This window comes from Drosophila serrata, unplaced genomic scaffold, assembly GCF_035046125.1.
Source record: "Drosophila serrata isolate PLE 108 unplaced genomic scaffold, ASM3504612v1 contig_3, whole genome shotgun sequence".
Lineage (NCBI taxonomy): Eukaryota > Metazoa > Arthropoda > Insecta > Diptera > Drosophilidae > Drosophila > Drosophila serrata.
Window position 1 is genome coordinate 1 of NW_028256901.1, and position 27,810 is coordinate 27,810.

The 27,810-nt window shown below is 39.2% G+C and overlaps 3 protein-coding genes across 4 annotated transcripts; 2 read left to right on the top strand and 1 right to left on the bottom strand.

Annotated features, from left to right (window-relative positions):
• Positions 1 to 2,046: 2,046 nt before the first annotated feature.
• On the bottom strand, positions 2,047 to 2,870 carry LOC110187016 (uncharacterized). The gene is made up of 3 exons (XM_020956378.2): positions 2,846 to 2,870; positions 2,325 to 2,774; positions 2,047 to 2,195 (listed from the first exon to the last, which is right to left on the bottom strand). The coding sequence occupies exons 1-3, from the start codon at positions 2,868 to 2,870 to the stop codon at positions 2,047 to 2,049; spliced, it is 624 nt and encodes a 207-aa protein (XP_020812037.2).
• A 629-nt stretch (positions 2,871 to 3,499) lies between these two features.
• LOC110187029 (uncharacterized) lies at positions 3,500 to 4,814 on the top strand. Its single transcript, XM_020956394.2, has one exon. The coding sequence runs from the start codon at positions 3,500 to 3,502 to the stop codon at positions 4,046 to 4,048; it is 549 nt and encodes a 182-aa protein (XP_020812053.2). The 3' UTR covers positions 4,049 to 4,814.
• An 18,043-nt stretch (positions 4,815 to 22,857) lies between these two features.
• LOC110187023 (uncharacterized) lies at positions 22,858 to 26,898 on the top strand. 2 transcript variants are annotated; one of them, XM_020956387.2, is made up of 5 exons: positions 22,858 to 23,142; positions 23,203 to 23,351; positions 24,332 to 24,689; positions 24,760 to 25,032; positions 25,982 to 26,898. In XM_020956387.2, the coding sequence occupies exons 3-5, from the start codon at positions 24,618 to 24,620 to the stop codon at positions 26,075 to 26,077; spliced, it is 441 nt and encodes a 146-aa protein (XP_020812046.1). In that variant the 5' UTR covers positions 22,858 to 23,142; positions 23,203 to 23,351; positions 24,332 to 24,617; the 3' UTR covers positions 26,078 to 26,898. The 2 variants fall into 2 exon arrangements, with proteins under 2 accessions (XP_020812046.1, XP_086693853.1); XM_086837727.1 differs by having other exon boundaries at positions 22,916 to 23,142; positions 23,223 to 23,351.
• Positions 26,899 to 27,810: the final 912 nt, after the last annotated feature.

The window sequence follows — 27,810 nt, forward strand, 5'->3', positions numbered from 1 at the left end:
TGATGTAAAAAAATCGTGTTAAAAAAAATTATCGAATAAAAATTGCAATTTGAGGAATCTTGCAGAGGAAAATATAATTTTTAACAGTGAAGGAGCCATTTCCGACCCTATAAATCATATATATTCTTGATCAGCATTAACAGGAGAATCGTTCTGGCCACCTCAGGTAGCGAAACAGACGTTTTCAATTTTTTGAAAAAAATTCAAGGGGCTGCATCGCAAAAATCTAAAAAAAAATTGGATCTCCTAAAAAGTTAAATGTAGTATGCAGATTTGTTAATTTTTAACAGTGAAGGAGCCATTTCCGACCCTATAAATCATATATATTCTTGATCAGCATCTACAGGCGAATCTTTTAAGCCATCTCCGGCCGAAAAAAATTTTTTTTCGAAATTTCCCATTTTTGTAAAAAAAGGAAAGGGGTTACATCATGAACATTTGCAAAAATTGGACAAAAATTTACATTTTAAACGGAGTATGCAGTTTTGTTAACCTGATAAAAATTAACATACTGCCGCTTTCTGAATTGAAATTAATGCGTTTTTGGCTTAGTTATGAAATTTTTAATTTTCGATTTGTCGAAAAATTTCATATAAAAATATTGTTAATTTCGGTTAAAAAATGGTAATGGCCCTTCAGTCAGAAGCTTAAAAGAAAGTAAAGGAGTCATTTCCGACCCTATAAATCATATATATTCTTGATCAGCATCTACAGGCCTTTCTTTCTAGCTTTATCCGGCCGAAAAAAATTTTTTTCAGAAATTTCCCATTTTTCGGAAAAAAGGAAAGGGGTTACATCATGAAAATTTGCAAAAATCTGACAAAAATGTACATTTTAAACGGAGTATGCAGTTTTGTTAACCTGCTAAAAATTAACATACTGCCGCTTTCCGAATTGAAATTAATGCGTTTTTGGCTTAGTTATGAAATTTTTAAATTTTGATTTGTCGAAAAATTTCATATAATAATATAAGTGATATCGATTGAAAAACGGTATTGCACTTTCTGTACTAAATTCGTATAATCAAAATGTCAGAACGAAAAATATGACTAATTTTGGAGTAGATCTCTTGTTATATTTTTCAATCCACTTCAGAGACGGTCAGAAAACCATCGATGCGTATGCGTATTATTTTCTTTATTCAATTCGCTAATAAAATCAAATAAAATTGAGATTTATCTAATTAACTAAACTAAAATAAATAATTTAAATACTAAATTTTCTTTTCAATTTTTAATGACATTCAATGCTTTCAAGCCCACTGTCCCACGCTGCGTATGCGCAATGTGTGTGTAACTCAATCAACTTTCTGCTCGAAATGAAAACTAAAACCATATAAAGATATAAGCAAGGCTGTGTGTCTGCCAGGCAACTTGAATATGCAATTTGAGTCAATTTGGGCCTCCATCTATCAATTAATTAGTGCTCCCTGGAAAGTTAGAACGGCTCTTCGGCAGCCTTCGAGGAAAAGTGTATTCCAAATAATAATGAACTCGGCAATTGTAATTTGAGTTGTTATTACTTTGTCGCTGTCGCTGTCGCTGTTGTCCTTGCCGTTGTCTGGGCAATGCATGTAAAAAACAAACTGCTAAATTAGAGTGGTCATTAGCGGGGATTTTCCTTTGGCAGGCCTCGGAAAAGGACATTGAACACTTAATGATACCTGAAATCTAGCATGAAATAGAATCGCGGAATCGAGACAAGAGAGTGGAGCTTCGACTGGCAAAAGTTGAGCTCAAGTTGAAGATATCCCTAAAATTCCTGAACGCTTAAGAATTGTTGAATGTGTCGAAATGTTGACTAATTATTGATTGATTAATAGCAAAGCATCAGTTAATTAAATACTGATGTTAAAACATACAGATTTTACTTCTTTTTGAAGCTCACTTTCTTTTTATGGGAAAGTACTTCCTATAGTCTATATATTTTGCCTAAGAAACACTATTCCTTGTAATTATGTTTTATAATTTATTTCACTTTACTGCACAAATGTTTATTACAAAAAAAAAGAGAGAGCAAGCTGCATTTTGGGATTTGCTGAAACTTTTAAGCGGACCTGGCAGTGGTGGTCCTGCGAGTGGTGGTCCTGCGGGTGGTGGTCCTGCGGGTTCCAGTATGTGGCAGCTTCCTGCACTCCTCGGGCTTGTCGCCCAACTGTCGCTCACCGCAACGACGCTTATCCGTTCGTCGCCAGTCTGTGAAGGAAGGGGTTGCAAGTGGGGGTAAAAATGGGGAAGAAGCCAAAAAAAAAGGGCGCAAAAGAGAGCTAAAAAGGACCTTTGGGAATGCCCCTAAAGATACCACCTAAGAGCTAACAAACTCACTATTTCTCGGCCTGCTGTGGCAGTTCTGATTGCGCAGCTGGCAGTTGTTGGAAAGGACCTTGCACTGCTTCTTGTCCCGGCTCCTCACGCAGATGTGCTGGGCGGGCGGCGATCGCTTGCAGACCACCGGGCGGCGAGGACACTGCTGGTAGCAAGGACGCCTGTTGGCCGCCCCCACGCCGCGCACATCCTTGCAGTCCAGGTCGCGGGTATGCCGAACTCCGGCGGGTTGCTTGCGCCTGTTGGCCAGGATCAGATCACAGATGTTGGCGAAGCGCTGGCAGTCCCCAGCCGGGGTTCTTCCGCAGACCCGCGGACTGTTACGGGCACAGACCGGCGGCAGGGGACAGATCCTGGGCCCAAGGGTTATTATCGACCTCCTGGTGGTCGTTGGACGCGGCGGGGTGGTGGCCGTCACCAGGACAAAGGCCAGAAGAAGGGCGGAGAGGCCTAAGAGGAAACCATTTTGTTGAAGAGTTCACCAAAGGAATTCCCCAAAGGATATTGAAGTATTTTCATACCGAACATCAATTGGCAGCTGCGCATTTTCTGTGGATTTCTTGTGGTTCTTTGGTCTTGGAAGTTGAGTAAACTTCTGATGATATTTTGGATCGAAAACTTAACTATTTATACTACCAATCGCAGTGCTAAAACAATTACCTGGAAGCGAATGCAGATCAATTATGGCCCTGGCACGCGTTTACAGCGACTTTTGTTTTATTTCAAAGGCATTGACCTCCAACTGGTGAGGTATAACAGCTGCTTCTGCACAATTTAAGTAACAGAAACGTAAAGTAACAAATATATATATATAAATATATATATTTTATTCAAAAACTGAGTCATTGGTTTACTGGGAAATCAGACATTTAGACTGGGACAGGAACACAGTGCGTATGAGTGATTTTACTAACCTCTGGCAGAAAACTTCTTTTAGATATAATTATTGATTACAATATCTCACATCATATCTCATATCTCTCATATATCTACCTGAACCCAAACAGCTTTTGCTCTGATAAATCATAAAAAACACACTCATTCATTCGTTTCCATTTATAGGCAAACAGGTGCTGCCCTAGAAAATCTGGGCCAACCGCTCCAGAGGCACCTATAAATACACAACTTGCCGATCGAAATGGCATCAATTAATCATCGGAAGAAAATCGAGAAACATGTCCAAGATTAGCCTGATTCTCCTGCTTGTCGCCATCCTGGCCATCGCCTCCAGCCATGCCGATGGCGACCGTCGTCGTCCCTGTCCCGGCCGCTGCCAGTCGCTGTCCTCCGGCGGCAAGAGCGTGTGCATCCGGAACAAGGCCACCAATACGTGCACCAAGTTGCGCGCCTGCCGCCTCCGGGAGAAGAACTGCCGCCGGCGGGACAATGGCCTGGAGCCGATCCGCGAGACTTGTGTGACCCGGTGCCGCAATATCCTGGGATCGAGCGGTGTTGGGCAGTGTGCGCCCCGCATCCGCAAGGGTGTCCTCAATGCCGCCGGCAGCAAGAGGATACGCAGCTGCCGCCGACCTTGCCACGACAACAAGGTGGCCACCTGCTGGAGGAATCAGCAGAACGGCTGCATCCTGCAGACCCGTTGCCAGGCGGAGCAGAGGAACTGCGAGCGTCCGCACAACCAGTGGGTGCAGGCCAGCCGGTGGAGCTGCTCCGGTGGCACTGTTGGTGGCGGAGTGCGTCATTGCCGCAGGAGCCTCAAGGATTAAGGACGAGCGCTGAACCCAAGAAAAAATCCTGAGAAAATCCCCCAAAACAAAAAAAAACCCCAAGGAACGCATCTTCTTTTTTGTATACTTTTTTTTTTTGTAACACAAACTATTTACTATATCCTTTGCTCTACATACTTTCCTCAGAAATAAAGTTGATTTCATAAAAATTAAGCATTCTAGCACATTTGAAATCTAGTTTAAAAGAGCTTCCTGTGGAAATGCAAATAAAAGTGTCGAACCCTTTAGAAAATACATATTTGCCCGGGCATTGCGGTTGCCAGAGCAGATTTCACCTGCATCCCCCTATTTGTTCTCCCCATATAGACTTGGAAAATGTATTTTCCCATACGAATTTCCATTTTTTTTTATAGTTTGAAAGCTATTTAAACTGGAGGCCAGCTCAGGTCGCAGTCACTGGTAAACACTTGAATGGAATTAGATATTTGCCTCTGCCCATTATTTAATTTCACGCACCGAGGGCTTAGCCCCTTATGTGGCACGGTAATTCAGTTAAAGGTCCAGTTAGTAGTGCTAATGTTTTCTAATTTCATTATCCTGCGTGTCACAGTGTGTGTGTGTTTTTTTGCCACGACAGAATTTGCATTCGGGCACAAAGTGGCTGGTGTAATTTTCATATTTGCACTTTCCGCCATGCTAATAGAACGCCTGGGAGAACCGACAGCTGACAGCCGACGGGTTGGTTTGCCAGGACGAAGGATTCCCAGTGTCCTTGTTTATGGACTCGCAGTAGCAGCAGCAGCAGCAGCATCAGCAGCACCAACAATTGCACAGCAGAACAGCAGGCAACATCAGGTGACGGTGGCAACAAAGTAAACTCCCTGAGCAACTCTCGGCTTCGGTAAAAGTAAACTTGGAAAAATCACAGGACTCTACAAGGACTAAATAAAAATTGAAGACTGGATGTAACCCTCTGCTAATATCTCCCGAGTCTGAAAGTTTTACTCAAGGCTTAGTGTTCTTTTAACACCTAAGCTTTGCTTACTTTTAACTCTTATAAATGTCAAAGGTATATATATATTTTTTAAGCTATATATTCCCTTGCATTGACTATATATTTCAGTGCATTTTGTGGGCGAAAAGCACTGCACTGACACCGCCTGCAAAGGCATGTCCTTTAAGCCAGGATAAGAAGGGCGGTGGCTGGTACCAGGTCCCCCCTTTTCGACCTCTTTAGCCCCTCTCTGGGAGGGGCACAAAGCACAACTTCTCGTGTTTCACTTAGCGTAAGCCGTGGAAAAGCGAGGAAAAACTCTGCGTCCAGGGGTGATCCGGGGGACCAGCCATCTGGCTGACATATTATGACGACTTTCGAGAAGGGTTAGGGGAAGAGGAGCAAGGATAAAGCCAGTCAAGTGGCTGGCTCAGAGTCGGGTTTCCCTCCGCTTAAACAATATGGATGATAGCTGCTTTTAAATACACATTTCTTATGGTAACTCTTACTTTCAACTATAATTTAATCAATTAAATTTGCGAAACAACAAACAACAAACTCTGGCCAAAAAGGAAAGCTAATCCTGTTGGAAAAATACCTTCTGTTAGCTGACATTTTCCCTGGCTCTGGTCACTGGTCGCTGGTCGCGAATAATTGATTCGCGCTGCCCGGGCAGCCACTCAATTAAAAGGCTCTTTATTTTCCATTTTCCATTTTGCAGCGGAAAACTGAGCCGTGAACTCCGCTTAATACTGCCACTTTCGATGGCAGGCGAGGTCGTCCTGTCGCAGGGCCTTACACACATGGATCACACTGTTAACCCCGTTCCCCGGTTCGTAACAATTTGCACAGGGACACACAGGAGAGGCCACAGGATGAAGAGTGATACCATCCTACACTGAACAAATCCTTAACGACTTTAATGTTTTAATAATTTAACATAAGCTTAGTAGCAGTTTCTTTATTTTCCCTGAGTTTCCCTAGTTTTTCGAGTGCACACACACATAATTATGAACAGCTCCGTTCAAACGGAAATTGAGGCACTACAAAGCCGGCGCGATGTAGTCCCGAAAATGAATAAAATAATGGTAGGCCGATTATGGCCAGGACTCGCCGGGTGTCCTTTGGGTCTCTCTGGATCCCGGATAGTGCTCAAAATTTAATTTCCTAGCACAAACAAACTGCAGGATGCTGGAAAACTACGTCCGCTGATTGCGCCACGGAAATGAAATTAGATGAGCACGAAGCTGAGAGTGAAGCTGGTCCCGGGAAATGCCTTAGTTTTCCCCGTAATGAGCTCTTTTTTGGCTGCTGATGAAAAGCCGGCTAACAACTTGTCGCCCGAATTTAATTGCAGGCCAAGATCATTAGGCTAATTATGAGGATTTTTGATAACCCAAATGACACCATGCAATTCCCGCATAAAAATCAACTGAAAAATGATTGTGTAAATAGCGGAAAAGCAAACATAAATACAATTTGCAAATGACAATGATTTTTCCCCAGAATCGAATTGAAATGTAATCAAATCGAAGAGCTTGTTTTATTATTTTGACAGCCATCCAAAAAGGCATTGATAGTTGTGCGCCTTAATTGGATTGGATTTATTGGCCGCATGAAAAATGCTAAATGAGAGAAATAATATTAATAATCAACGTCAGAAATTGTTTTACGAAAGTAAACAAAACTCATTTTCATATGCAAAGAGCGTCCCTTGCCCCCATTTCTTTTCTTTTTTTTAGGCGTGCGTGCATCTGCATATATTTAAAAACTTTTTTACACAATTCTTTGTTTATTTATTTAGTTGTGCTCGTGTTTGTCTTCTCTGTTCCCGTTCGCAAAACAAAAGCATAAGCGGGGAGGCGTAAACAAAAACATCGAGCAGGCGAAAGGCGTTTTGCATAATTTTTTAATTTACTCTTCTGGCTAAAAATAGCGTGTTAACAAAGGCCTCTCCTAGCCACAACTTCGGTTAACGGCTTGGGATTGTCTTGGGAGCTTTTGAAATCGATGCCAGCAGAGAACAAGGAAGCGGGCATCGCTTTGTGGTCCCTCGAATTATCCCAGCTTTTCCCTGCTTTCCCCCAAAGTCCTTTTTTCCTGGGGCAGTTGGTAAGCAAGACAAATGGTCGGCACACATCCTCTCTTGGCTGCATTTAAAAGTGGCCCAAACGGGAAGTGCAGCGTGAGTTTTTGGCCAGCAGAGGAGGGTTCGGGAGGGTTCAAGAGGGGGCGGGGCCAGGATAACAGATGCGGGCTGCTCCTTAGTGCCAAGTCATAAATGTCAGGGGCCCAGACCCGAAAATACTCATGCGAGTGTCTATAGAATGCGCTGAGAGAAATTTGAAGGAGGTTCATAATTTCTACGTAGTTCATTATCTAATTATCTATTTTACGTCCGCAAAAAATGTGCAATAAATTTATATTATTCAAAAAAAAATTGCATATAAAAATATTGTTAATATCGGTTAAAAATGGTAATGGACCTTCAGTCAGAAGCTTAAAAGAAAGTGAAGGAGTCATTTCCGACCCTATAAATCATATATATTCTTGATCAGCATCAACAGGCGAATCTTTTAAGCCATCTCCGGCCGAAACAAATTTTTTTTCCGAAATTTCCCATTTTTGTAAAAAAAAAGGAAAGGGGTTACATCATGAAAATTTGCAAAAATCGGACAAAAATTTACATTTTAAACGGAGTATGCAGTTTTGTTAACCTGCTAAAAATTAACACTCGACCGCTTTCCAAATTGAAATTAATACATTTTTGACTAAGTTATGAGATATTTAAGCTTTGATATTTTCATAAAAAAGAACAAATACCCAAAACATATAATAAACTATACATAAAATATATATGTATATATATTTTTTTAATCTATAATTTGTAGATAAAATTGTCATATAAAAATATTGTTAAAAATCCTTTCAAACAATTAAAATATTTATAGCTTTGTTATGATCGATTGTCTATTTGATCATAAATATAAACTTCTGCTTTTCAGGTAATATCCTTTCTTGTTTTGATATGATATTGAGTGCTACATTTTTATCATTCTACCACTAAAGACTTTTTTCTCTATTTCATTAAATAGGAAATTACCAAATTACACGTAGCTTAAATATTTAAGTTTAAATAAATTTTTTTTATTTCATATATTTTCTTCATAAAGGACTCTCTTTTGTTTCTCCCCGTGTCCCCTATTCGACTGACAAATAACTCAAAATGTGATTGATGACGGCCCTGACACGCTGACACATATAAATGCCTGCAAATGGAGCACGAGACTCTGCCGCTGACGTGTCGCACACACAGCACACACACCACTTCCAAATCCATCCAGAGTCCATCCGAATATATGTATATATATGTGTACTTAAGGAACCCGGATCCTTGGATCCTTGGATCCTTTGTTTTTGCAATATAGGGAGTGCGTGATTTTTGTGGCCGCATCATTACTCAACGTTCTAAGTGCTCTGCCGCTTGGCAAATCGTGGGGAATGGGGCCGGGCTTAACCTACGATTATTGCCATTCATTGCCGAGACTAAAGTATGTCAACAAACTTGGATCCCCCCTTGGATTTTCCCCCACCATCCCCTCACTTTCCCGCCCCCGTACGATGGAAAAGACAACTCTGTCAGTTGGCCAAATGAATGCAATTTGTAGTCCGAGAGCATTGGGCCCCGTGTCTCGGGGCTTTCATTTACATTAAGTAATTACCTGGAAAACCCTGGTGGAAAACCTGGTGGAGGGGGGACAGGGGGTATGCGGAGGCAGCTAAATGTTTAGATTTCATTTTTGCCCTGTCCCCGCCGCAGGGCGCAGTCTCTGCGGAATGGGAGTTGGCAGTCCAATCAAGTGGACCTGTACTTTAAGTGCTGTCATATTACAAATTTACCTGCAATTGTGGCAAACTTTAATGGAACAAATACTTGAAGATGCTCAAGATACTGTACATATTTATTATGATATTTATAAAGTTCCCAAAGGCACGAAAAACACTTGTAATGACGTGAATTAATGCTAATTTCCACAAGGTGTTCTTCGAAATGTTTTAATGGTAAGTAATCAATTCTAAGAATGGAATCCAGATAAGCTTGATAATAAAGTAAAATATTAAATTAATACTTTCAAATATTAAATGACTTCAAATAGTTAATTTTCCTAGACAGTAGTACAGGAAATTGTCGCAATTCTTTAGTTGGTTTGTTTTTCTTGTATTTGATTTATATTATCGCTTAAAATGAATGTGAGATATGTGAGTGCTGGCCATTAGGATCGGTTGACTTATGTCTTACCTCTGGATTACTGGAATACCCCCCCGGACTCTACCAACTCCCCTTCCAACTTCCACTCCCAACTCCATTTCCCATTTCGAGGGCGGCTCATCTTCATTCAGCTCAAGTTGTTGTCCCCGGAATCCGTTGGCCCAAAAACTGTGTGTGTACAAATTGCTGGCAATTTTGAAACATGACCGGAACACACACACACACACACACACACACGCACACGCACACACACTTGAACAGTACACTGGAAAAACCACCCCAGCAAGTTCATTCGTTTCGTCCCCGGAGCAATGGCAACACTTCAAAACTGATGACACTGTCAATTTAGATGGCCCAGTTGTCCATGTGTGTGTGTGGGGTGTGTGTGGGTGTTGTGTGTGTATGTGGCTGCCCTCAAGCCCCCCCATTTTCCACCAGATGATGAACCTCTCACTATCCACCCTGAGCCCCCCTCTGACACATGCCGCTGTGATGCATTGCAATGACATTTTCATGCTTTATCTGCGGCTGGCCTCGCATAAATTGATGCAGAGGCAGAGGCAGGGGCGGGTTAAATAGAGTTTTTCAGGGGGGTTAATAGGAAAATTTAACATACTATATATATAGATATATGCATAATCTGTCATAACTTTGACAAGCAACGTTTGAGTTCAATTCGGAAAGCTTTCCTATGCTAGTTTTTAAAAGGTTTACAAATCAAAATTCAATTTCAAAATTTTAATGATGTAACCCCTTATAAAAATAAAAAAAAAAAAAAAAAAACAAATTTTTGTTCCCCCAAAACTTGGCTTAAACGAATGGGCTAACGATGCCGATCAAGAATATATATAGCTTATAGGGTTGGCAATGGTTCCTTTACCTATAAATACCTTACGCAATGTTCAAAAATTAGCTACGAAATAATTTCTTAATATTTTCATAATACTATTTATTAATTAAGATTTTAATGGCTTATTGGCACATATATAAAATATCCTTTTTCGACTTTTATAAACCTTTAAGAAGACCTAAAAAGAAGCATTCTAGTACTTTCGAACTATATTTATCGATTAATTATTTTAAAGGATTTCTCGCTTTATCCAGCATATTATTCATGTTCATCATTTTCGTATAAACATACACAAGGAAATTAAATTATTAAGAGGTGACTTAACACCCCCCTTTATTCTGCACGCCCCTATGATACACCCATCCCATCATTTTTTCTGGTTCTTGCTGTTGTTGTTCGACATAAAAATGCAGTCAATTCTCTTGACAAATTTTACTTTTATTACACGCTTTGTTTATGTGAATTTGTGTACATGGCATTTGCACATCATCGATATGCGAACAAGGAGCCCCTTTCCATCCCGCCCTTCTCTAGAAACACATTTTGAAATAAAAGTAAAAATACGATTGGCAAGGACATGCTGCTGCTGCTGCTGCTGCTCCCGGTTCTGCAGGATGTTTGCTTCCATCGGCGACATGGAAACTTTGCACATGACTTTGCAATGCTCTAAAGAAGTTCCACTTTTTTTCTGTTGAACTTCCGGCAAAATGCTTATGATTGAAACCAGTTTAAAGTCAACAACTGCAGCAGAAATTATTACCCAGTACTAGAGTCAATAAAACTTGTTTTTTCAACTTGGGATTTTGGTGACTAACAAAGGGCTTACATTGTAAGTATTTGGGTTGCCGTGGAACTCCATCGAATTCGAAGGGATTCCTTGCAATAGGGAACTCTTGAATTCATATAGATATATATCTGTATATATCCGTATCGAATCGAATCGCATATGATGTTTTACAGGGATTGTTGCCCGTGTCTTTTGTGGCGCTTATATTTTCATGGCATACTTTTATGCGCTGCAGCAAATTGTTTTAGACGCGACGCCGTTTCATGTCCTTGTAAATCCCCATTCGATAGAGTGTGTGTGTGTGTATGTGTGTGAATTAAATTCATTTTGGCATCAACTGAAAGGCAATCGATTACGCGCCTTAGACGCAGTCGTCACCTGATTAGCATAATTTGATGTGCAAGGGAGAGCGAACGCTTTGCCAGGACATTTCGACATTTCAGGATGCCGTCGCCTCGGTATTTTTCAGCGTTTTCAATCTAGCACAGAAAATTGTTCGATTTTTGGGTGGGTTGGAGACGGGGGACAGAAAATATTTTTGAATCAGCGCCGCGGCGTTCCTCGCTTTTCATTTTCTTTGTCGCTTTCGTCGGCGACATGTCATCATCAGCGAACGCGACACGCGACAACTTCATTTTGTATTTTCGCCTACCTCTCCCCCCATCACTCCAACTACCACCCCCTCTACACACACACACACACACCGAAAAAAAGGGGCAGCAGCCCCTCACTGACATCGGCAAGTGACAGTTGAAAGGCTGCCGGAGGAATAACTTTAAAAATTGGAAAGGTAAGCCAATGAACTCGAGGCAAACAATGGCAAAGCCCAAGCACTTGAAGCTGTTAAAAAAAAGGCGATTATTTAAGGGAAATATTTCGATGAGGAGATATAAAGAGAGAGAGACAAAAAACATTGTATTTTGGTAAAAAAATAGTATTAAACAGTTTCTCACTTAAAATGTATACTTTGAATTTAGTTTTGTAATTGAAAATGATATTTTTAGAGTGCTCTCTTAACATCATATTCAAAATAAACAAAGTAATTACCTATTTATACAATAAAATAATCAAAACTCAGCTTGCAAACTCAATTTCTGTAAACTGTAAACTTTAGTTTTGTTTAAATTGAAAGCAAAGACAACAAACAATGTTTTGTTTGTATAAATCATATGCTTTTCCAAGCAAATGCAATTGCAGTGACCTGTAAGGCGAAGGTGTACAAATAATATGTACTTGAATTAAGGACACAAAAAGGATATATATTTTGATAGGAAACACACACATACACCTATAGAATTCCACTCCAATGAACTCCAGCTAATGGCCAGAGAATGTTTTCAGGGGAAGAGTCGTCGGCGCTCAATTTAAATGTTGATTGATGAACAGGTGACGCCAGGACCTACCAGAGGGACACCCTGAATATTTTGGCTGAACTCCCAAACATATGGGCGCTGTCGTCTGCTTTTGTCAACACAAAATTGCAACGACCATCTCCTCTGGCTCCCAAAAACCAGAAACTGAAAGCTGAAAGCTGAAAGCTGGGAGGGAAGCAGCCGGGCTCGTGACCCTTTAAAACCCATTTAGGACATGCGAACGCCATTAAAGCCGCTCAGGAAGTCGTCGGCGAGCAGGACCATTAAATTTGATATACGACAATAAGCGTGGATAATGCGTTAAAGGAAGAGCTCTGGCAGGACGCGCGGCCAGGACCATAAATTAATGGCAAGACAGACGCGAAGCCCCAAAGTTGTCTAAGCCAAGCAGCGTTCGGGTCTTGTGGCTCACAAGTGAAGCGAAGTGCAGGTAAAGTGCATCCTTTCGACCATCATGAATAAGGAGCATAGTCACGCTGAAAGCCACTTGCCATAAAAAATGGGGGAATAGATTTAAGCACATCTTTAAAGCATTTCAAGCTTGATTTTCTGCTTATAAATATTTGTTGGGGAAGTATAGAAGATCCTTTTCCCAGGTCGCCAGACAATTGAAACTTAAATTGCAGCGGCTTAAGCCCGCCCAGACTAAGATATACCTTTACCGTCTGAATTTTCATTGGACTTTAAGCCGGGCAAAGCCGAGCGGTATCTGGTGGCCGGCCCAATAATAGAAATAGCCATGGCTTAAGCCTTTAAGTTGCCAATTACAATGAAAATTGATTTTATTTCGCCGGCTTGGTACTTTTTCCCCAGACTTTCCGCAAATTCCTGCTTTCTCATCTCGGTGGATTTCTTTTTATTTGGGCATTGTTTTGTTTAGTCTGGCGGACAGTCCTCCTCCTCCCCCGAGGAGGAGGTCCTTTTATGAAAGACACAGCTGGGCAGTCGTCAGCCTTGGCTGGCTTTACTTTATTCCCATCATCCTTCTCGCTCCTGCCTCCTGCTATCTTCTCCCCGCTGTCTCTGGCTTCGGTTGTCTGCTGGCAAAGTGCCGAATGTACATAATGCCACTGGATTAGGGCTTAGTTTATCAGCGTTTCCACTGCCAATGTCAAGGTCAAGCTCATAAGCGCGTATGACAACAGCATTAGCCGTGTGTGTGGGGTGTGCACTGCCACAAGGGACGCCTTCGATTGGGTGACTTTAATAATAAATAATACAAATGGGAACCAACTAAAGGAAACTAAAAAAAAAGCCTTTCAGTTTGCAAATTAATTATGGGATCGTATTGGAAATCGATCATAACTAAACTTGGATAATTAGCATTGCTATATTTATAGAGGTTTTTATATGACAAAGATTAAAATTCTCATAACTTGGTCAAAAATGTATTAATTTCAATTCGGAAAGCGGAAGTATGTTAATTTTTAGCAGGTTAACAAAACTGCATACTCCATTTAAAATGTAAATTTTTGTCAGATTTTTGCAAATTTTCATGATGTAACCCCTTTCCTTTTTTTACAAAAATGCGAAATTTGGAAAAAAAATTTTTTTCGGCCGGAGATGGCTTAAAAGATTTGCCTGTTGATGCTGATCAAGAATATATATGATTTATAGGGTCGGAAATGACTCCTTTCCTGTTTTACAAGCTTCTGACTTAAATTAAAATACCCTGAAAGGATATAAAAATTGTCTTCCAGAAATTTAGCATACGTGGCGTATACTTAATGTGAAAGCCCTTAAATTAAGTATACGCCATGTTTTTCCCAAGGGAGCATGGTTTACAAATGTATAAGGATAAGTAGTTTTAGTTAAAATGCGAATTTAGCAATTACGATCACAACGGAAATCAATCATAACTAAATTTTAAATATTCAATATTTACAAATATTTCTTATAAACATTTTTTCGACAAATAAATGCTTAAAAATCCCATAACTTAGTCAAAAATGCATTAAATTCAATTCGGAAAGCTTTCCCATGTTAGTTTTAAGAAGGTTAATAAATCTGCATACTGCATAAAATATAAAAACTTGGCTAAAAAGATTCAATTTTTGATGCTGATCAGGAATATATATGATTTATAGGGCCGGAAATGATTTCTTCACTGTTTTACAAGCTTCTGACTAAGGTAAGAACAGCTTTAGCCTCGAGAAAGTGAAAGGAAACTTCCTTTAGCATCTCTTAAATTAAATAACAAAAGAAGAAACCCCAATTTTTCTCTCAGTGCTCGGGGGACATTGGAAATAAATTCAGCATTAGCTACACAAGTTTGGCAGCTGTTGAGCCACTTGGTCATCGCCTCGCAGCAGCTATTAACATACAATTATGCCGAACTGCCAATCAAATGCAGACAGGAGCGGAACGAATCTTGGTTTTGGACCCCTCCTAAAGGATATCCCTTCGTCGTCGTCCTTGGGCCATTTATCATGGCAATAGGCAAGGGAGCGCGTGCGGGAATCGCTGTTTTGATTTAACGGCCCCGTTTTGCCGCAATCAAAGTATCGCAGACACACGCACTCCCTCTCGGAGACAAGGACAGTCGCCAGTCGTCGTTGTCTGAGCTGGCAATAAAAAATAAAGAACCCGTCGGGACGGACACAAAAAAGGAAAAAAAAAATCCAAAAGAACAGCAGGACTCAAGTGTCTTCATCGACAAACCGAAAGCTGCATATGCTTCAAGAGGGACAATCGTCAGGCTCAATTGTTACTTTAATTTAAATGAAATGCCAAGTTAGGTTTTCCCTTTGCAAATATTTTAGTTCAAAGAGGGGAATTTAAGTAAATTAATTTGCAGTGAAATACTAAAGAATAAGCAAACAAAGGGTAGATAAACAAGGCAACAAATTAATGAGTATTTTAGACAAGGACACAACAAGTTGCAAGAAGAGTTTGTAAAGCCCTTGGATATATACTCAGAAATAAAAAATATACCGTATATATATATAGCTTTAATAAGATACTTTGTTTGAGAAGTAAATAAAATATTAGATCGAATTTATAGCTTTTAACCTTCTGTGGGTTAGCCCATAAAAAATAGTCGTTATTATGTTTAAGAAGGATATGATATGTATAAGAAGGATATGTACAAGAAGAATATGTATAAGAAGGATATGTATAAGAAAGATATTCATAAGAAAGATATGTATAAGAAGGATATGTACAAGAATGATGTGTATAAGAAGGATATGTATAAGAATGATATGTATAAGAAGGATATGTACAAGAAGGATATGTACAAGAAGGATATGTATAAGAAGAATAAGGATAACCCAAACACACTATTAAACCTGACAAAATATATATAGTAAATTATAGTAAAATTTCTAAATAAATAAAGAATCTCTTCAAAGCACTAAGAATCCTCAAGATACATTTCACCTGCCTCACATCTTAATTATCCATTTATTACCTCATTTTATGGTTAGATAAATAGATATAGATACATTTGTGTCCGCCAGCTAAGGCATAGTTCGCTATTCCCCTGAAATCGGACTATTTACCCCACGGACAAGTGGTGATAAAAGCCTTGCCTACGTGCCCCTCCAGTCTCCTGCCTCCTGTCTCTGGCAGATCCGCAAAAATAAAGTGCTAAGCAGTTTTTTATGATTATGACGAAAGGCTTTTTGTGGGGTGCAAAGCAAGGAGACGCAAGGAGCGCGTGTCCTTCGAGCTTCCTCCCCCTCTCTCACCCCCTGCCTGGCTGTCTAAGACAGCCGAGTGTATCTTGTATCTATGGTTGTATCTGAAATACAGGTTCTAGCTACTTTGTATCCTCTCGTTGCCAGCTGCATTTTATGGCCAACACAGAGATTGGCAACAAGGTAACCAATGCCAAAAAGTGCATCTTGGCATAACAATCATTTACTCAAAAGTTGAGTGCGATTTGTTCTAGGAAAAAATATGAAGAAATAGATATTTGGTTCACAAATTGTAGTAGATACATCTTACAGATTTTCCGCTCCAATTTTTAATAATATTTTAAGTAATAAATACATGGAAATAGTACTCACAGCTTTTTTCCTTCATGACCAGCTCATAGGGGCAATTTTCCTCAATGCTCGTTACTATTTTCTCCAAAGGGGGGATAGAAAATCTCTCCGTTTTCGCGCCCTATTAGCAACAATTTTCCCAGCATTCTCCGCATTTTCCAGACTATGCTGTGTGTGTGCTTTGGAAAATTGAAAACTCTTAATGTAATTTGTGATTTGATCACGACAGCACATCGTTAGTCAGTGGGTGGAGCTGTTGCAAGTTGGCATAACTGATAATTTGATTATTATATGCAGCGAAATGTGCACACATCCTTTTTGCTGTGTGTGTGTGTGAGTCCAATCATCGGCTTAGATTTCCATTTTTCCTGCTGGTGCTGCCATAGATATCCTGACAGCAATTTCCTCAGCAAAGTCGAAGGAGAATTTGTTGCTAAAGTCACTTTGACTGTCGTAATTTCATAAATTGCGTAATTGCATTGCCTGCAGGCTAAGAAAATGAGTCGTAGGATGCACTGTGAATAGAGAAAAATAATATTTTAAGCAATGTGAGGAAATATAATATGCTTGGAAATATATAAATATGGTTCATTAATATTTTGTAGAGTTTTTTAAACAATTTCCCAGCTTTATTTCTCTCCCTGCAGGTAACTCGATGATCCTTCACATATGTACTTGCCGCCTCTTGTTGCATTTTTCACAAAGCTGAGTCCTTGTACATATATTCTTCCCATTCCCCGTCCTGTTCGTCCTTATCTTCCACCTCCTGCTGGAAAATGGTAGCCATGGAAAATCAAATCAAACGAATGACTCTGATGAAGTGCCTTTCGCATTTACAGTCGCAGTTGCACTCGCATTCGATTACCGTCAGTTCAACTTTTAGTCCAGTGTTCGATTGCCCCAAAAAAAACAAAAAAAAAACAAATGGAAACTCACACTCAACAATTTTCCCAACGGATCGCAACACCTGGCGCAGGAAAATTCGGAATGGAAACTCACGTACGCGATTATCATTATAAATGGCTGGTCATGGCTCCCTGCGGAGCGCGCTTTCCATAAAGTTGACTCATCAGAAAACTATCCAAATTCAGCGGGGAAACGGGGAAGGGTGGGGGGGTGTGAAAATGAAAATCATAAATTTTCAAATTCGAATTTCCATGAAGGAGACAAAAAGCAGAGAAGAAATTTATTGCGATTGCCATTAAATCAGCAGAGAGAGAGATGACATCTTGAATCTATTTATCAGTTTATATCTTTTGCTAAATCTAATTTTAAATATTTTAACTATATTTATTCTAGGATTTATTTGGGGTTTAATTTATGCTAAAGATAAAGTAGCTACTTGAGGGATTTATAGTTAAATAAATCAACACATTTTAAAGTATATTTTCAATGCTTATTCTAGGTTTAAATTTATGCTAATTATATTTTCCTAGCTTAAGGATTTCTTCATAATTTATTATACAAAAGTTGTACTTTTCCCCTGAAAGAATAATAATAATTTCCCAAGTAAAACAAACATTCTGAGAAGCTCAGTTACCAGGAGCCACTTGTGGATCGGTGTTACCTAGAACTGGCTTCCAATTAGACTCCTTGAAAATAAGGACCTCTCTCTCTCTCTCAGAAAATAGATGCTGCATCCGGTATGCAGACGTGCATTTTCCAGTTTCCCCTGGTTTTTCCTTTCCCTACGTGCCACACAAACACACAGCGACCGAGAATCGAATTTTCCCCGGCACATTGACTGTGCGGTGGCTTTTCTTATCCATTTCTTTGGCACTGACTTCGGCACGCTTTCGATTCAAATTGAAAACAAAAAAAACAAAAAACAAAAAAGGAAAGCACACACACACCATTTCTGTGGGGGAAAAACAATGGGGGCTGCTGGGGTTTTCCGCCCTTCGCCAAGCACGGCCAGGTGCAGTGGAAAATTGGCAACGGAAAGCGGAAAATCGAGGTCCTCGGACGCGAGTTTATCGCTCAGCCAGCCGCAAAATAAATTGATCAAAAATCACGCCAAGAGAAATTGCTTGAAAAGAATAAGAAAATTCGCCTGCGTTGGCGAATTTTCCCCCCCCCCCCAGAAAAGCTGATGGAAAATGTTACGGGTGCGAGGGGTGTGTGGACAGGGCCAATAAAATGCCAATTAAATTGATTTGAAATTCAACATTTTTTAGATTGATTGAGGAGCCGAAGAAGCCGGGCAGAGAGCCATGCCCAGACAGGCCATTAATGAGCTCGAAACGCACTCGAGAGGCTGTGCCGGAAAGTGTATTCCGATTGATTGATTGACGGATTGATTGCCTGGCCAGTGCAGAGGAGGAGGGAGGACGGAGAGCAATTCATTAGCATAAATTACCCGCAGAAAGCGATACTGCATCACCGGAGGCGAGGCTTAAATGCTCTTTGATTAGGCATTTTCCGGGTGCTATGGGGTCTTTTATTTAGTATTTAATTGCAAACCGTAGTTGCCATAAGGAGATGTGTACACTTTCCATCTTGTAACTCGGCCAAGATACACACATGGCGGAAACAAAGTTGGCAAAGAGCTTAATGGCAAACACAAGTGATGCTGAATGATTCTGGCAAAGAGAGAAGATGCGACTCGCAAGGATCCTTGTTAGTCTATATTTGTTATCCTGCTATCCTGCTAGCCTGCTATCCTGTTGCACTTGATTGATGGCGCCGGCACTCGAGTGCACACGATAATCATTTATAAGGCGCATAACTGGGGGGCTCCCTCTCGTCCTTCTCGTCCTGTTCGCCAGGACTCTGGGTGCTTGGCCGTCTGATACAACTAGCACACGCACCGCCCGCGGCAGATGGCGTCGCGTCCTGGGGAAAAAGGACATCGCAGGACAGGCCAAAGGCCAGAGGCGAAAAGAGAGAGAGAGAGAAGCGGCGGCGACGAATATCTGATTCAGATTCAAATTCAACTTCACTTGGCAGATACGACGAGGTCGTTGGAATTATGGGCGGTATCCTTGGGGGGCTGGGGCTGGGGCATCCTTCGGTTTTCGGTCTCGTCATGTCAGCTGCAGGAGTCTAAGACACACTCAGAGAAAGTTTTAGCAACAAGTGTACTATTATTAGCTCTCACAGGAAAAGGCTTTAAATATAATCACAATAAACCCTAATAAATTGTAAAATATATTTAGAAATTATAAATAATTGTATATCAGAGAAGATTCTCTTTTATTCCCAGTGCATTGCAAGAAATTTGCATTCAAATCGAGCCTTGGCAAGTGCGTGTCTCTGACAGATTCCCAGCTGGCTGACACGTTGGAGCCAAAGTATTTTCCACACTTCTTTGGCGCTCCGCACTTTTTCACTCCCTCCCCTCTGAAATGAGAAATGAGACTTTCCCAGCTGCTCGCCCTGACTCGCCTGACTTTCCCCAGACTTTCCTCGAAGTGTGCAATTAATTATCTCCGTGCTCCTCAAAACGGTTACTCCAACTTCCGACTAATTGGCCAAGTCAGTAGCAAGTTTGTCATCATTTAGGAGGGGAATCTCGGGGAATCTCGGGGGAAAAACAGCCAGGAACATCAACATATGGCCAAGTTCCGGGCTTTTAAATCGTTTAATTTGCTGAGAACTTCCTAGTTATTTTATCTAATTATATGTAACTATAAGTTTTAACCTTTTCATATAATATATTTATATTTTATATATTGATAATAATTAGTTTATATTACAAGAAAATAAAAACTCCTTGACTCCTTTAGGCCTGTCCCCCATTATCCTTGCCAATCGTAAGAAAAAATTGCTGATGCTGCAGCTGTCAATTACAGCGGCTGCTTTTCTAATTAGATGCACACACACACACACACACTCAATCACAACCTGGGGGAAAAGCGGGGAAAACATGGCACAAACTCAGTCATGTGCATGAGATCTAGGCACTATAGACATCATTAGGCCAAGAGATATATGCAGAAAATAAGACCAACATATTGGAATCCATGACAATCAGAAATATATCTGAACTACACTTAGTTATGGAATATAAATATAACATTTTTTAAAGGTATTTTATAATGTTTAAGTAATATTTGATTATAAAGAAATTTAAATTAGTTAACATATTGCAGTACAACTTCCCATTTTAGTACTAGCTTGGTAAATTTATATATCATCTTTAAAATAATGGATACAAACAATTTAAGTAACTATGATCAGTAAGTATCAATGAACATTAAGTAACTATGATCAGTAATTAACTATGAGCACTAATTAACTATAAGCAGTAAGTATCCATGACCAGTAAGTAACTTTGATCATTAAGTATCTATGACCAGTAAGTATCTATGACTATCTATGACTAGTAATTAACTATGATCAGTAAGTAACTCCAAACAGTAAGTATCTATTACCAGCAAGTATCTATGACAAGTGAGTAACTATGACCGTTATATAACTATGATCAGTATCTATGACCAGCAAGTATGTATGTATGTATGATCAGTTACTAACTTTGAACACTTGTAAACAATGACTTGCAACTTTTTTAACACAACACATTTCTGATACCTGGCCGGCAGCAGTCACTTCGTTCCGGGGATGTTTGAACCAGTTGAGAATCATAAGCGCAGATGCGAGAGATTTGTTTTGGCTTACATTTCAAGCTATTTGAATGAAACTATGGGGTTATTCGTCTATATAATTTTACAAGTATATAAATCGGTGCATGGCGAATCGGTGGACTATATGCATATATACATATATATAGCTGCATAGGAACGATCGTAAAATTAAAAAAAATATATATATTATAACTTTTCCAGTTTTCAACAGATTTTTATTAAATTTGATATACAGCCACTATATATTAATCTAGAATTTGTTGTAAAGTTTTATGAAAATCAGACTACTATATCACATAGCTGCCATACAAACGATCGTTAAACTTTGATTTGTGGGAAAATGGCAAATGAAAATATTAATAAACATCGGTTCAAAGAATCGATACGATCCCATAATTCAATTACAAACTGGTAAATGAACTAAGTTTCCTTTCTTGTTTATATCTTAATAATGATTTTCTTGTTTAAAGAAATATGTAAGTAATAAATATAAATAATGGCTATTAATATGGATGTTGCAAAGAAAAATCCCAATAAGTACCTTTAAAGAAATAATGTTTATCTTTTGCTTCATTTTGCGCAATTTACTTAAATCTGCAACTCCATTTGCAATGTTAATTACCCTCAATCAGTCAACATTCCGTTGTGGAAAAATCCATACGTAATCAACAACAAAATTATTTGCAAGCATTTCCCCCGAGTGGAAAAACCGCTCATTGGCGGCACACGAGCGAGTTTTCTTTGGCTTTTCCTCCTCCCCAGTCCCCGCCCCACAATTTCCCCGGTCATTTCCCCGGTTAACTTGCCTCGCCTCGAGACGCCTCGATTGCGTTGCGTTGCGATTCGATTCGCTGTTTATCGATGAGGTCAAATCTCGTGGCAATATGAGAATATTTATTTTTAGAAGTCGTGTAAACAGCTCTTGCCCTGGCATATTGTTCGCCCGACTGATTATTACCCTCGAGCTGAGTACTACATATACTTCATTGTCCGGTTTTATCGAGCAGATTTCCCGAGTGCCCATAGAATAAGGTCTAGGGTCAGTTTCGGTTCCATCTGCGGATTAGCTTTTACACTCGTCATTTCCGGTTCATAGCTGATGCCGCTGCGCCTTGTGCCCATTTCCGGCGCATGGAAAATCTCCATCGCCGCCGCCTGCCTCAGAATCTTGCAATGCCAAACGGAATCTGTATCTGTATCTATATCTGTTTCTATGAATCTGCAGCTGAATCTCAGTGTCAGTGGGGGGCGATTGTGTAAGTGACCTTGGCTCTGGGGGCGGGGGGAATAGGCCATCACATCCCATCCCAACCACCCAAAGCTCCATTCGGCAGATGAAGCATCTTGCCTGAATATGAGTCAATTAATATAACTCAATTTGACGTCATGTCGGAATGTTTTGTCTTTTACTACACGAACTAGAAGGTAGCTGCATTTTTATAAGTGGGTTGTCTTTAATATATACATATTTATTAGTATAAAATATATAGTTTTTTAATAAAAATAATTAATAATATATATCCTCTTTGGCAGAGACTCTTCTGAACGAATTTCTGAGCCTTAATTTTATGAAGAATTTCTATGTTATCAATTCATTATAATGAAAATGATATAATATCATTCTAAAATGATGAATCTTCTAAAGAAATTCGATGTTTATAATGTGTGTATACTATTAAAAGAATCTATACAACTATATCTAATGTAATACATAATATATTTGAAGATCCCAAACTTTTAAAACTATCTATACAACCATATCTAATATAATACATTATATATTTTAAAGTCCCAAAACCTAAGCAACATTTAATGCATATATTTTATATGCTTTGGCTGTTTTGTAAGTTCATGAAAGAGCTCGGAATCTCTTTGAAGAAGGGTATTCAAAATTCACCTATTTTCAGAACAAAATTCATAAATTGTTTGCATCTATTTGTGAGCTGGTTCGTCTGTTTGTTTGGCCTAACGTGTGATGTGATGTGCGATGTGAATCACTCTGAAATTGCATTTGATTTGGAGGCTCGCATTTGCATTTCAGATTCAGATTCAGATTCGGTTTCGGTTTCAGTTTCGGTTACAATTTATGTGCTTACTTACTCACCGAATTAGCCCGTCGCGATAACAATAGAGATAATGGACAATGATAACAGTTCGGTTCCGAAATCGAGTGGCCTGCAGTGGACTAGATTTATCAGTTCGAACGGAGAATGAATAAAGAGTGCAACGTATAATAATTATGGAAACATTACCACAAAGATGGAACCATAAAGGCACCGTGGTAAGAAACCACCAGAAATTCTTACTTTCCTTTACTCCACTTTCTCACCTGTCTTAATAGATATATATTACGTCTCCCAGGGACCGTGAGTCATATTGCATGTTACAACCCTCCAAAAGAGAATTGGGAAAAAGGCAACGAGGGGAAGTAACACTCGCACCGTACAACACGAGCCACATTCAAATTAACTTAATTAAGGCGACAGACAGGTGATGTGATGTACATAGTAGTTGCTTGATGAACAACTTGTTTGGGGGTTCATTTTATAAGTAAGAAGAGGGGAAAAGTTATATATATAAGAAGATGTGCATAGCTCTTGAAATGAATTTAAAAAGTTTTTATATTTTGTGCTCTACTATTATTATTATTATATATTATATACATTATATATAAAAAAGAAGGAAAAGCTATATATAAATATATAAAAGAAAATATGTATAGCTCTTGAAATTCATTTACAAAATTTTATATTTTATGCTCTATTATTATTATTATTATATTCTGTAAATTGAATTTAAAACATATAATAATATTAACATAATTTATTATATTTTTATGTGCTCAGTTCACAAGTCAAAAGTGAGAAAACCCTGATAACAAATGACCCATGTCTGTCCCCAATTTTTTGGTTGGCATAATTCCCCCACTAATTTTCATTCACATGTGGCCCCACTGTGCCGCCATATGTTGTGGGGCTCTCACGCTCTCTCGTTCTCTCCGGCTCTCTGCCGCGCTCTCTTTCAAGGGGAGCACCATGGGGCTAAGCATCCACCATAGTGGATAATAATTTACATGCTCATTTTAATGCTAATTTTTGGGAAAAATCAAAGTTTTTAAAATAAGATAACTAAGTCAAAATAGCAGTGATTTTAAAACGGTAAGCTTTCTTTGATTAACAAATCTGCTTACTTAATTTACAATATAAAAATATTTACAAAATTTCGAATTTTTGAAAATTTTAGCGATGCAACCCCTTTTAAAATTCCAATTAAAACTAAAACAATTCAGCTGTCAATGTTGAGCAAGAATATATAGGGTTTAAATGGTCGAAAATGGCTTCTTTACTTATTATACAATTTTCAAAAATTGTTTTTCTTAAGTTTTTAGAGATTTGTTAATATCATTATCATTATCATCATCATTAGTTAGTAAAATACTTTTGTGAACTTGTTTTAATCATATCCCATAGTAAACAAAAAGTGCCCATTTAAATGGAAATCACTCCCACTGTGCAGCGATAGTTGTTGCTGGCCGGCGATGATGATGATGGCAGCGTTCTGAGTGTTTTTTCGCCTCAGTGCCGTTCTGTGACTGCTGGCGAGCGATGTGAGATTGGTCAGCGGCAGTCCGTTTTTCACTTGGTTACCTATACGACCGGCGGAGAGTCCCCGCCCCCCCTTGCACCACCACCACACCTGTAGAGCGGCGCAGAGAGGAGACCCACCCACCTGCAATCCATAAGATATACAACTAGGATGTCGGGCACTCAGGACCTCGATCGCAAGTATCTGCGCAGCATGCCGGGCCTCTGCAAGCTGGCCTGTTTGGTGAGTGGCTTTCCACTGGTTCTTGGCCTGCATTTTCACATTTTCCCCACACTTTTCCCCGGCCACACAGCTGTGCAGCTTCATTGGATTCCTGTGCATCGTCTGCGGACCGGTGCGCGTGAGCAACTTCCGGGGCAGCTTCTACCTGGCGGTGGTTTCCCTCGGATTCGTGGCCACCGCCGGCCTGCTCCTGGCCCGGCTCCTGCGCCTCTGGCAGCGTCAGTGCTGCCGCTGCGACCCTACCCTCTGGTCCCTGGCGGTGCACTTCTCGCTGGCTTTGGCCTACTTCACGGCCTCCGGCCTCGTCCTGTCCCTGGACATTGAAGCCTACACGGCGGCAGCGGTGAGTCATGGGTGACCTTTGCCAGGGAAAGGGGTTTCGTGTCCCCTTCCTCAAGGCTTAGGCATTCCACGTAGTCGGGATTTATGGCTAACCAGGGATTACCTTCCTGTGTAATCAATAGCTTAGGGAAAACTTCAATGTATAAAGTTTGAGGCAACTGTTTGGTATTTGTTTTCTATAGAAAAACTATACTTTAAATAGCTTATTTTGTACTAGATATATTCTGAAATATGTCTAGGTATTATTGAATTTTTATACTATATCATTCTAGTAGAATTAAACCTTTAAAACATATTTTATATAGTCATATTTTGGACTATTCTTCACTCAGTTTTGTTCAAGTAATTGTTTATCAAAGGGAGAAGCATTAAATACTCAACTTTTAGTCTAGAACTGATACTGAAATAGCTCATTTTAATAAACTCACTCAATAAATATAACAGAGTGAAATATATACAAAAATATTATAATTAAATATCAAATATATGTATAATTACTCATTCAATGCATTGCCAAATCATTTTATCTCCACAAATATTTCATATAAATAACAAATCAATAAGCTGGCATACTTAACTCTAAACAGAAGCGACATTTATTATTAATAAAACACATTCCCATCTATATTTGGCACATTAAAAGTTACCAAATTGAGCAAATATCACACATCAAATGTGCCAAAACAGGAGCTAAGTGGCATTCAACTTACATTTATAGATATTTGTTCAATGAAAGCTATAGCTTATTATGAGTAAAGAGAGCTTCTTTGGATAAATATTTACTCGGAATAGGAATTTGAAACTTGTAAAGTGTAGTTTCTCGGGTGTGTTTATGTTTATGGTTCAGGTTCCGATTCAGCCACTTGTTTTCAAGGGCTTTAATGGGTCTTGTGATGAGGATTCTCTCTAAATTCCCTCTAAATCTCTGATTTTTTCTCTATACTTTGCAGTTCTTTGGACTGACTGCATTTAGCATTAATGGCCTGGAGGCATATGGAAACTACAGACGCAGTCGCCAGCGGGATGTGGCCACCCAGACGATATAGAGTTCGATTTGGTTTCCACATTTAACTACAGAACGCAGCTTTAAAGCAAAAAAAACTACTTCAGATGTATCTGAGAGAACGAGTATCTGCGAGAGCGAGTATCTGCGTATCTAAGTATCTGAGAGTTCAATTAACTGAGCGAGAGAGAGAGAGTGAGGGAGAGAGAGTGCTTGCTGTGTTGTTGGCGTCATTATCAAAGTCTGAGAAATGCGAAAATGTGGAAAAGCTATTGTCGCTGAACAGTTATGGGATGTGTTATCTAATAGTCGCTAGATATAGGTCAAGAATTGAAAAAGCTAAAGCCGGCAGATCCATGAAGAGAGAGAGCCGAGAGAGAACGGAAGCCGGAGAGAGCAGAGAGAGCAGAGAGCAAATGCCAAAGAGATAATGCCCATTGTGTACGGCCTTCTCCTCCCCCTCCTCCAGTACTTCTCCCTCCCTCCCCCCGATAACTGGTTAACAAAGCGTGAATACACACACACACATTAATATAGTATATATATCTTCTTTTTTTATAATTTGGTTAAGTAACTTTGTAGCTATAGCCTTGCATATATTCTCATTTAACTGATAGTTATTTTAGTTTGTAATTAATTAAACTAGTTTGTCAACCGCTGATTTGTTAAGTTTATAAATAAAACAAACACAAAGCTACTTTTGTATATTTTCAAAATAAACTGAAAAAAAAGAAAAAAAAAACAAGAAAGGAAGTTAGCTTCGACACGCCGAAGTTTATATACCCTTGCAGATAGAACTTCTATGACTAGAAATCTATACAATATAAATTATATATATTTATAATAAAAAAGTAATGAAGTAATTCCTGCTTTCATTTCATTCAGCTATACATATTATATTTATATTCACAGATTTGCATTTTTCCTCCTCATCTAACTATCGTTCCTATGGGAGCTATATGATAAAGTAATCCGATTTTCATAAAATTTTACACAAAATTTAGAACTACTATATTATGGCTATATCTTAAATTTGATTAAATTCTGTTGAAAACTGAAAATGTTATAATTTTTAATTGTATTAATTTCTCGATCGTTCCCATGGGAGCTATATGATATAGAAGTCCGATTTTCATAAAATTTCACACAAAATAGTAAAGTAATACAAAAAGGCTATATCTTAAAATTGATTAAGTTCTGTTGAAAACTGAAAATGTTATAATTTTTTTTCTAAAAATTTTCCGATCATTCCTATGGCAGCTATATGATATAGTCGTCCGATCCGGCCCGTTCCGACATATATACGAGTGAGAGTATATAGAAGGCTAACTACAAAGTTTCATTCAGATAGCTTCAAAACTGAGAGACTAGTTTGCGTAGAAACGGACAGACGGACAGAAGGACAGACGGACAGACGGACAGACGGACATGGCTAGATCGACTTGGCTGTTGATTCTGATCAAGAATATATATACTTTATATGGTCGGAGGTGCAAACTTCTGACTGAAATTTTAATACCCTGGAAGGGTATAAAAAGATATACAAAATACATTTCAGAGAGACACAAATATTTGTTTAAATTTTAATTAATTCTATTCTCTATGGAAATACCTGCCTTACCCTATGATTTATTTAAATTAAAATATTGATAGTTTTCTCTCTGCTGAAGAATAAGTAAAACCTACAGCTTAGTTGGCTTTTGTTTGCTGTTTATTATCAAACAATTTGGCTTAAGCTTCGGGGCGATAGTTGGCACCTCAGCAAACAAAGAGTGA